The sequence below is a fragment of the Aphis gossypii genome, chromosome 2, assembly GCF_020184175.1.
Source record: "Aphis gossypii isolate Hap1 chromosome 2, ASM2018417v2, whole genome shotgun sequence".
NCBI lineage: Eukaryota > Metazoa > Arthropoda > Insecta > Hemiptera > Aphididae > Aphis > Aphis gossypii.
In genome coordinates, this window is record NC_065531.1 from 60533726 (window position 1) to 60546644 (window position 12919).

Genomic DNA, 12919 nt, shown 5'->3' on the forward strand with positions numbered 1-12919 from the left:
CGTCAACGCCCGACTGTATTTTCTATATAAAATATATAGGTGTAAAAGTGCATATTTAACTGTATAACATATTATATACCTATATACAATACTACAACGATTGGTATAAGCGCTTTTCTATACACGGTGTAGAGATCTTCTCTACATCAGCATCCAGAAAGTGTGTCTATATTCACCTAAATATAATTTATAGGTATCTACATAAATATTTGTATAAAAATTTTATGAAATTCTGCGAATTATGAGATATCAAAAATATAGTTATATATTCGAGAAATTCTTATTCGAGTTTTTCGATCGATTTTATGAAAAAATAAAAAAAAAAATTTCAACGACTGTTTGGTCGAGTATGATTTCGATACATATTATATCGATATGTACGGCAGGTTTAAAAATAGTGCCAATTTTCCAGGGGGCGGGGCGTTGATAAATAAACAAGGACGTGCGAGTTTTTTTAGCGGCATATATAATACAATATAAGCGGACTTTCGATTATGTTTGTGGGAGGGGGTTGGGGAAGCGGACGACAAGAATGTATTCGCGCCGAGCGGTGCGCAGGTGTGAGCGTTGCAGCACCGCCAGCACAGGTGGGCGTGTACAATGGAGCGCCCGCGTTGAGTGTCTACCTGCCCGCGGCGCCCAGGTGGGACGTTCCCGAGTCGCCTATTGGACGGCTCACCTGTGCCGAATACATTTTCGCCAGCGCGCGCGCAAAATACGCTACCGACGCGGTCGATGTGACGCCGCGGCAAATGCTGCACGCGCGCGAAATACATTTTATTTATACCCCTCACGCGCATTATAAATGGAATATAATAATACACATGATATGTATCGATTGCACCTATAGTAATATACGTAATTCGAATTTCGAATACGTATTAACGAATACCGCCGTGATAAAACAATAGGTACCACTCATATCAAGTCAAGAAAATAAATTTTTTTAAGTATAGATATACAAGAACAAATAGGACATAAGTCAAAATTATCAGTGTGGAAAAAACACTGCAATATTACTTTCAAAACACAGTATAATAATAACCGTTCAACGCGGTATTAAATATGAATTATTACTTTTAATAATTTAAGTTTATATTTATTTTGTAAACAACGAGCTAAATCATAATGATATACATATACCTACTACAAAACTTTTCCCAAAAACTATAACGAGCACTTATAAATATTATCTAAAAATATCTAATAAAATCAATTTTAAAATCTAAACGGAGTGGTATAATAATAAGTCGTACCTTTTTAGATTTTATAATGATGATGAGTTTATTTTATTAATTTTGTGTACGATTGTACGAAGACATTTTTATAGGTAGTAAAAAAATTATTGGATTTAGTTTCTACAAATTCTCAGTAATTTTCTAAATAATTTGAAATCGCGAAAAAATAAAATAAAAATAATAATACGAACATTTGTAAAAAATTAATACCTATTATTGTTGAAATAACTGTTTGGAAACAACGGTTACCCGTATCTGCTCAGAATTATTTTTCGTAGGTACACCTGCATGATTCATTATAAATTCATGTAATATACCTAATTTAACACATTCATCTCAGAGACTCGCAATTAATGACGAGGTTCACTCGACCTACTACACGTCTGTACACACGTAGGTATCTATGTATAATATAAACAATTATACACCAGCTACTTGTGAGGTATTTGCAATTTCTTCACGGAAAATGTGTATAATATATTATATTATAATATTATAATATACGGCATTATATTATATAATTTATGTGTATTGTCGAAGTGGACGTCGAGCGCGTGTGCGTATGTGAACAACAATAAATAATCGTTTCGCGCCAGCGGGTCAATTGAACGTCTCGGCCGCCGTTCCCGCATCAATTAACCTTTGCGGGCCGCACGGTTAATTGGCCAAGTCGCGCCATACACATACACAAAGTACAAGCTCATACACGTTATACACAGTAAACTCTATCATTATTGCTATCATTATTAATACCAAACATTAGTTACTCCGCGCGAGCGCGCGTGTGTTTATAATTGTTTATGATAATCAGCGTTTTAATTTTCGTCGTTGCGACCGTACGTATACAACAATATTTATACGGTCGGACCGAAGAAAGTCAAATATCAATTGACCTCCCCCGGTGGCAATGCAGCCGTATACATATGGGGAAAAAATATACCATCCTTATGAAATACGCGCGCCGCCCGTATTATACGATATATTTACATATTATTATTTTAAAGTATACTCCGAGTACGTACGTGGATGTATGTCGGGGACCCTTTTCAATAAAAAGAAATAAAAATATCGAAAAACATTAGGGTCGACAGACCAATTGCGCGACAATTATTATTATTACACGCTCGACGATCTCGAGCACGCATCGTAATAATATTAAATTATTTATATACATAGGCATGTCCGCGAATAATGCTATATTGGTATACTGGTTTAGGGACTACCTGCAGTGTTATTATCAGCAAGGATTTATTTTTATTCTCCACTATTATTCGTACTTTTATATTAAATGTGTATAATAGTTATATGACGTGTATTGTGTTTTATTAATAGATATTCTATATTTTGTAAATTATGACATTATTCAATATTATAGAATGTGTCTTATCTATAAATAGGTAGGTATATCTATATGAGAATTTTATAGTTTATACATTTTCTTTTAGTCCTTTTTAATTTTTATAAAATATACCATAATTAATATAGGTACCTACAATATACTATATTTTTTTAATTTAGTTATGCGATTCTAATAAAATTCTTATTCTAATTCTATTTCTTTTTATGTTTAATCGGCTTATTAAAATTAAAAGGTTGGTTCTATAGGAGAGAATTGAACATTTATAACTCCCATAAAATATTTTTCTGACTATGCCACTGTGTATATATACCTACATAACTTCTATTATAGAATATTAAATCCCCTGTTAATTGTTTTGTGTGTTTACCTACATATTTTATTATATACCTATATTAAAATTGAAATGTTAATTTAATGTTCACGCTCGGATAGAAAATGTGTAAATCTTTAAAAATTGTTTTAAAAGGTAAAGCACAGCGCTATTGTTACTTTCGAAAACTAGGTACATAATTTATAATGATAATTTAGTAAATATTATAACAGTTTTATGTAAAAACGATAACGTCCAAAATATTGAAAACATTGAAAACAATACGTGCACTAACTCATAATAATAATTATAAAATGTCAATAAGTATTACCTATCTATAAAAAAATAATTTGAGGTCAGTATGAGTATAAAATAAAAAATTTAAATACATATTTTGTTTTGGAGGACTATAATACTTAATATATAACATGGTCATATAATTTGATGGCCATTAACTATTGTATATAAATACATATAGTATATATACACATTACACACAGTATATATATACTGTGGTATAATACGATTAATATTAGCTGTTATACTACATTTATTACCAAATATTATAATACCCATATGCCATAACATAACAATTGATTACCTGAATAATATATTATCTATATAAACGCACAATATTATATGATGTGACTATGTGAGTATATAATACATACATTGGTTTCCAAATTATATCCGACGACAAATGGTGAGTTGATACGATATAATTTAATATCCGTCATCAAATATAGTTATTATAAAATACATTTATGATGGAATTATGTATGCGGTATAATAATGAGCATTATCACGGGTTTTAAACACATTTATATTGTCCAAAAGGTTAATGCCTAAATTATTAAGATAAAAAAAACATCCCGTTGTAAATTGTATATACCTATATATATTTATACATCGTATATCACCCATATATATTACTAAATTATCGATCTATAATTTTCGAAACATGACTATATCAACTATTATTATAATATCAACTTATTATACTGGATGATCATAATAAGGTAAGACTTCTACGTTACAAAATATGTGAAGTTACTCTTAAATAATGAGTATATCTTACGTTAAATTTATCACTGAATCACTCCGTATATTACCATAAACTATTGCTATAGATAGGTACTATTGTAGTTATTATTATACAGTATTATATTATATACAATATCGAAATATTTGATGTGTGTGCGATGTGCAAATATATACCATATATTATAGCACATATGTAGGTATTAGATTTTCGAAGACCCGATGATGTCCGTATAAACATACAACATTTAGCAAAGCGTCCACAGTTTTCTTTTTTTATTCTGTATCGAGCGCAATTTGTTTATAATTCATGCACTAATATAAAACGTTAATAAAAGCGTGTATTCGCGGCCGCGGCGCTTTTCAGAGGAAATAACACACAACGGCGTGTTTTATTATTTTTTTTTAGGAGAAAAAAACAACCGTACTACACAATAATTGACCATTGTGCAAGAGAAATAATATTATAATATAGAATAACAACAACGGAGCTCAATGGAATAGTCCAATAGCCGCTAATATATATTGTACGGTGACGGTGGTCCGACCAAAAGGAATCATCACGGGACGCGGGGTGTTATAGTATTACTGAATAGTATATTATGTACGGATGATAGAGACACACAGTGATTAAACAATATATATTATAATAACATAATGTGTTATGTGTAACATAATTTTAATATAATATACACTGTTTACTTACAGAATTTGTATACACATAATATATCGTAGATATTAAAATGGAACATGCATTGAAAAACTACAGTTTTGTGTGTGTGTGTGGTGTGTATGCGCACCTAAACAATATCTATACGGAATAATATACTATATTATGTATACATATAATCTTAGAAATCAGTTGATATACTATAATGTTATTTAGTCATATTTACGTTATCTAATTATAAGACGCAGTCATTGTTCTCCGTCACGTCGATTTATAATATATATATATTATATTATGTACGTATATTCCGACGGTGATTTTTTTTTCATTATAATATTATTTTAAATGTACACAATTTCTATAATGTCGACAATAATTTTGAACGTGAGTATAATGTAAAATTTATCATAATGTTTGGACCTCGTGTGTGGCGAAAAAGGGATGACGGCGTCCGACGCAGTCTGTTTATTGTATAAAATATAAATAAATGAGAACGAATGTTATAAGGATGATACCTCGCTGAAGAACTATATCGATAAGATTAGAACGTTATTTATTATATTTTATTAAGTACTACTACTATATGTATTCGACATTTAATTAGACCTAGACCGCATTTTTAATAAGGTAAACGGGACACGATACAGTACCAAGCATTGTAATTTTCTTTCAGAGAAAAGACGAGAACATGTTATATACTCGCATCATACGGACAGCTTATATATATTTATATGTATACGTATTATATTTTAATGTTCTGATAAAATTGATTAGGTCGTTTTTGCGATAAAAACAATGTCGTATTTAAAGAAAGGTCCTATAACCTTTTGATTGCGCGGGTGCTCTTTTACCATGTATAGTACATATAAATTATACGTAACGTAATTTTATTGTTATACATGTATTTATATAAATATACGTGTACACGCAGACCCGAAGTATAGAATCGTTTATCTGTCATTATAATTTACCGACAATAAATATTTTTTGTAATGATTTAGTTGACGTTTTCCCTATACCAATCAGTGATGGAATACGTAAAATGTTATCAAAAAAAAAAAAAGAAAAAGATAACAACTAATATGTAATATAAAACTATAAAATAATTTTTATTACTTCAGTATTTAAGTAAGAATTTAGGTTAATAATTTACCGTAAATGCTTTAATTATAAAATACAAAAAATATACCTAGGTACATGATAAATTAGCATATTTTAACTATAATTATGGTTTTATACACACACACTTTACTTTTATGTTTCGTTACCTTATACCTACTACATTATAATAATATTATTATTTTAAGAAACGTCATTAATATAGAAGAATAAACAAAAATATTATTATTATGTTATTTTTTTTAACTGTAGTTTTTGGAAGTAAGTATTACTTCGAACACCTAAACCGACAAAAAAATGTATTATACAAAAAAATGTTACATACAAAACACTGAATATAGATAATATATACGCCGTATGTATATATATACTATAATATACTATATAGTATAAAATACGGTACAGCCGATATTAAATACGCGCGTATAAACGTGTTTATATTAAAAATAGGATATCAATTGACACACACCGACACGTTTGATTTGTGCGATGTCCCGATGTCCGTGACAAATGTATATTTTATTGCATGGTACGTAAAAATACCAAAGGGGAGCAAACATCAAATGTGAAAAACGATAATTGTTTTATGTTTTTTATTTGTTTGTTAAAAAGAATTATTTCTAATATAAAAACTTTCTATGAATACAATTTATTTATATAAGAATAAGATATAATATATTATTATGTACATCATCGTTTTTTTACAAACATTTTATTTTATAAATGTTTATTATAGAATTTACCTTTATGGCAATGATTGAATAGCAGTTTAGATTTTTTTAAATAATGTTGAAAAGTACACTTGTAATGATTATATGATATGAAAATATGTTTAAAATGATTTTGAAAAGTGCAGCATATTTTACTATTATACCTAAAACCTATTAAACGAAGTAAAATTGTTTTTTATTTCACATTCATTCGATTTCGTGGCTATAGATAATCGTCGAATGTCTATTTAAAATAGTTCTGCAAAATTATACCATTGTATAAAACTCCAAAAAATAAGGATTTTCCATTTTGATTTCTTATTTATTAGATAAGAGTATACCCCTGTCTCGCTATAACCAGATAATAATTTTTTTTACATGCAATAGGTATTATTTTATCAAACTTGTGATAAAAATAAACATCGAGTATAAATATGATATACGTATAAATGCGATTATTGTTTACAACACATAATATATTTAGAAGTTGAATTGTCATAATCTTTTCACGACGATTATGAATTATGATTTATTAATAATAGTATTATTATTATTTTTGTAGTACACACAAAAATACTTTTATTTTTGAAACCATTACCAAGTAATGAAGATATGTAGGTACAGAAAGATTCGTAAATTATAGAATCGCCGTAAGCGATGAAATATAATTTTAAGAAAATTAAAATACGATACAATTTCGAATATAAAAAAAAACTGCAGTCTGTGTGTGTACAAGGCCGTGTATGTATTTTAAGATAGTGAGACTAATCCCAAGTGCTAACGATGGCACGAGCGTATACAATAAGACGCATGATATACGTATTACGAATAAGAGGTAAGACAATCGCTAGATTTTTTTTTTGTCCGAAAATAATTTAGGCATACCAGGCGAATTTAACAGGATCACAGACGAAGAATTTTAAGATTTCGAAAGATTTCACCGCGAATAAGACTTGATGTACAACTACCGCCCATGTGGGCGGTATTCGAACGAAACAAAGGTGAGTATATAATAAAGGCACAAAGTTAGGTATATCGTAGGTATATATATAGGACACATATATAGGTAATATTAATATTATATTAGTAGACAAATTAACGATATCGTGTTATAAATATTATTTAGCGCAGACTTACGATTGTAGCTCCACACGTTGGCCAAACACCACAGGCGGTACGAATAGCTGCTGTCGAAAAGTGATCCGTTGGATCCGCCTGTGGCCGCTGCAGCTGCGGCCGCGGCGGCGGCGGCTCCAGCGGAATACATGATCGGGTGCAGCGTGCGCGCGCGAGAGCGACTGCAGACAACGACAATTATATTATATTATATAATAAATGATAATAACGGCGTCGACGTGAGATGAAAAAACGCGAATTGTTTGAATATAGGACCGACGTGTGAACGGTACTCGCGAGGGCGGCTGCCGGCGATGGTCAGAGACGACGCAAGTGCGACTGTTGCAGGTCGAGTGGAGTCGTCGGCTTGGCGTGACGGTTGCGTCCGGACTACTGCTGGTCGCGGGCGTCAAGCGCAAAGCATGGCGGCATACTGGCGGGCAAAACTCGACGAGCCCGCGCCTACGCCCGCCGCCGCCGCCGCCACCGTCGACGATCCGTGCCGCCGCACGCACGCGTCACCGGCCGCCTGGCCCCGAGCCCCGCCGACCGACGCCGATCACTCTTGACGTGCGGGCGACAGCGGTAGCGGTAAGCACGGCGCGCGGCGCTTTTGGGGCGGCCGCCTACCATATATTATAACGTCCCGGCCGCCGCCTCCTGTCCGCGTCGACGACGGATCTTCTTCTTCGCCGGTGGCAGGGTCCGCTCGCAGACGCGAATAATTATAATTATTATTATCATCATCATCATCATCATCGTCATCGTCGTTGTTATCATTATATTATTGTCATCTGCCCCCGCGGATCGTCATACCGTTATTCGTGGGCGCGCGAGTTTTATAACAAGTGGCCGCGCGACTGACCGAGAAATCGGACGTACGCGCAAAAGTCTCGGCACAGAGAGCATCGTAATGCGATTTCGATTTCTCCATCAGGTGTGTTTACCTATAGATACTTATTTGGATTGTTGTACGTCTGACCCGAAGTCTGGTAAACGGAGCCAACTTTTTTTTAAATGATTCGACGAGCAGTGCAGCTGCGTTGATGTACGATATAATATAGTGGGCCAATTAATTCGTGACGAGATTGCAGCAGACCTTTTTATATATTATAGCTATATAAATATATAAATTGTACACGTCAAAACGTATACAAATATATTCATTTTACACCAAATGAACGACGTTGTTAATAATCACATTCGCATAATCAGCTGAGTGTTACAAAACGGTAAAAACTTCATGTTTATGGGAAATAAACAAGGAGCGAGGCCTTGCATAGAAACGGGAATTTTCGAAAAAATGAATCAAACGGTTTTATTCTATATACACACGTATATACGTAAAAAATGCGAAATGCGAATATAAGAATATTATTCGGTAAACAAGCGAATTGACGTCATATTTACTATTTATGATGCCATCTTAAATTTAGGTACTCGTTAACGTTGCGTTTTAGATGATTTTTAACACAAAATGCGCTCAAATAAAAACAAATATGTTTTATACACTTCTATGCGCTTATATATTTTACGCGAATAAAAAACGTTATGACTAGACATTTAAATGCGTGAAAAAAGTTGAAATCGGTCAACAGTCAACACTCGTTCGTTATTGCAGTTTATAGGTAAAATAAACAGTTATGAATCAGAATAATCTGAATTCTAAATATAAATATAACAATAAGAGAATACCTAATGGATAATATAATGTTGATGAGAGATGACTCACATAAGCTACAGTTCTGATTTTTGATTATTTAGGTATTCGTAGAAAAACAGCATTGTAAAAAAGATTCCGACGTTGACATATAGGTTGTATTTTTTTTTAATGGGTACATTTTGTCATCATCACCGTAGTGATTAAATTTGATAAGATTATTATTATCAGCAGAATGATTATCTATTGTCATAGACCCGATTCTCGTTCACATTGAATACCTATTATATGGAATACAGTATATATCACGCAGGAAAAATTAATTATATAAAATGCTCTGAGTAATCTACGACTAATTTCTGGATAATAAGAATTAAGAAGAATGATTAATAGGTACTATTAAAATATATATACGATTGTCCCAATTTCATCTCGTTTAACAGACGCATATAGAGGTGCGTTTAAAAAATGAAAAATGTTTTTACGTATGTAATATATTACATAATATAGTATGAATAATATTATATACATATATACATAATATATATTATATATATTTGTCTATGTACGGGTTTTGTCCCTCAGGCGAGCAACTGTGCAATATAATGACGACGATCATAATAATAATAAATACGTGCGTATATACTGTCGGCTTAGGTCCGGGGAATATATAATATGATCCGGTGCGGACATTATAATAATAATATGTATAAATATAAATATCATAATACTTTTACTGACACGCGTGCTGCACGAGAGGAGACGCGGTGACGACTTTTTTCCTCGTAATATAATGTCGGCTAATGCAATTATATTAAAAACCTCCAACCGATATATATATATGTATATATTATAAATATATATTATTTAATACGTTTTTGTATTAGAAGAAGACTCGCGTGTTCGTATTTGTGTGTGTATGGGCGTACGAGTGGGAGTGTATATACGGGAAAAATCCCTTTTTACATATTATTATTTTGCGAGATCGTTGTCATGGACCGCGGTATCTGTCGCGGTGATCTCTAGGACGATTTCACTCCGCGTATATGTATACGACACCGCCACAGTAATATACACGAAAGAGCGCGATCGGAGATAAAAACCGGATGTAAAAACTGTACGTCGTATACGTATCTATATGTATATACGAGCACAAATGCACGTACAATATACCGCACAATGGGCGCGCACGACAATCATTCGGAAAATTGGACCTCTTTTATATGTGCAGTGTATGTACGTCGTATATAGTCGTCGTACACACATATATCTGTAGAAATACGTTAGGAGCACGGCGGCGATAGATATCTTTTTCGGTTTCCTTTTTTCCTTATTCAAAGACTATTTATATATATATATATTCGAAGAATATAAAAAAATAAAACCACCCCGTAGAATCTATTAAATTAATTATATTATTATCGTCCGGGATACTAGTTATATACATTATACGTAATATATACATCAAATATACCGGATGACGATGCGACAATTTAGTATCTGACCAAAGCTAAACCCGCTGCTGCAGCGTAATATATTATTATAGTCGAAACTAATGGTAGCTAAACCATCACCTATATCAGTAATATATTTGATTCATAATTCATTTTTTTTTATATTGGAAACTCAAAAATATTTCATTGAATAGTGTTACGTAGTTGCATAAGGTATACATAAAATAATTTATAAAGATAGCGTGATGATGTGGTGATAATAAATGTATGCTAGTGACCCACATAAATGTAATAAACGATTATTTAAATGAGTTGGTACCTAAATTATTAATATCCATAATTAAAAGTTCTTTTGAACTTTTTGTCAATATTATTTTTTGTACTTAAAACAAAAATCAAATAACGTTTTATACATTATAAAAGACATTGTTTTCTTCGGCATATTAAGTAACAAAATATGTTATATACTTTTCATAATATAGTTACATTGATAAACTTTAAATCATTTGTGGTAAAATACATCAATCGACAGTATCTGCACGCTTTGTATGTTTTCGATTCGCGATATAGCTATAGGTAGTATCAATCATTCAATTATAATAATGTCATCGATTTATATAATGTCATATAATTTAACGACGACCGCAGCAGTGAAAATAATCGTATATTATATCCCTTTGGCCATTTACTTCTCGTTAACGTACCCTAGCTATATATACACGTAATGTGCGCGCACCTATATAATATATTATTATATTTGTTATAATGTCTGTGCAGGAGGCGCAGTGAACTTAAAAAATACGACCGCGGCCAATAACCCTTCCTCTTTTCGGAGGGTCTCCTCGTCGTCGTCGTCCGCTCGTACCCATAATAATAATAATATATTATAATACATATACACGGTTGTCCCCTCCTACCGTTTTGCATGCGTGCGCGAGTGCGCGCGTGTGTGTCTATATAAACGATTAATCGTTTTGTCAACCGTAAAACAAAATTATGCCGGTGTCGCGAGAGGGGTCGGCGGCGGGCCGGGCGGAAAGTACGCGGACGGGGCGATGATTCATGCGCGCGTATAATAATACCGTTGCCCGTCGCCGCTGCACCCTTCTTTCGGCGGGATAGGACGTGCAGGAAACGTCGTCTCGTCATCGTCACTGACCCGACCGTCACGATGAGGCGTACAGTTTTTCTCCGGCACGACGGCGGCCGCCGAGGTGAAAAGAATGAGCGTGGTGACTCGATGACGACGGATCTCTGGTCGAACCGAGACTCTCGAAAAGCGCAGCATTGAATTGGGCGACGGCGGTTGAAAGGGATTTTTTGGGGGGAGAGGCGATTAATTGTCGGAAAAGGTGCGCGTTATTAATCACGACGACGACGACGACGATGATGGCGTAGGCAGAGACGGTGACAGCGGTGACGAGGAGCCGACGAAAGAGCGCGCGTGAAAAAAGGATAATACAATATAATTCCTTGTCGTCATACGGCAACGGTACAACTGTCGTACTTATATATATATATACATATATATATAAAAGAAAACTGTTTGGCGAAAAACCGACTACGAATTTCGTTGGCGATATTAATTCGATGCGAAGCGTAGGCGAACAACAAAAACCGTCTCTCTCACCTCGTGTCGACGTTGTATCATTATATTATAATATACGTAATAAATATTATTACTCGTCACCATTCATCATCGTCGGTCGCGACCGCAACAACAACAATAATAATGACGATAATAATAATATTTCGAAACCGTTGCGCCGACGCCCGCGCGATGTGTCGTGTATAATAATATAGTATATATACACACAATTTTATTATTATTATTATTATAAATTATAATATTCAAAACGACTCGAAGGAAAAGCGGCTGCGGCGTGCAGGCCGAGAGGAGGTGGTGCAGAATATAGGTTTATATTCGCGTGAAAGGAAAACACCGCGAAATAAATGCAGATTAAAACGTATAATATATATAAAACACACGGTGTTATTATGAGGTTGGATCTGATGGATGGGCGAGGTGGGAGGTATCGCCACCGGAAGTGGTTTTCGTTAATAAAAGATGGATATTTATGCGCCGAAACGCCGCTGTATATATACGTATATAGTATGTATATATATAGGTATAATATACATGTATACGCGTGCCGTTTCGCGTCAGCCCGTTTTGCGAAGAAGGTTAGGTATATAGTACCGTATAGTAATAATATTATACCATAACCAGATAGATGGTAT

General features: G+C 33.5%; 1 protein-coding gene across 3 annotated transcripts in view; it reads right to left on the bottom strand.

The window, feature by feature from the left end:
- LOC114133033 (zinc finger protein 1) overlaps positions 1-12919 on the bottom strand; it is a 165782-nt gene that overhangs the window by 14600 nt on the left and 138263 nt on the right. The window contains exon 1 of one of the 3 annotated variants that reach the window (XM_050201833.1): positions 7586-8002. The exons of the other annotated variants lie outside the window; for them this stretch is intronic. Within the exon in view, the coding sequence (XP_050057790.1) occupies positions 7586-7715 (130 nt within the window). The 5' untranslated portion in view covers positions 7716-8002. Of the gene's footprint in view, positions 1-7585; positions 8003-12919 lie in introns of those variants that run through there. 3 annotated transcript variants of the gene reach the window in all.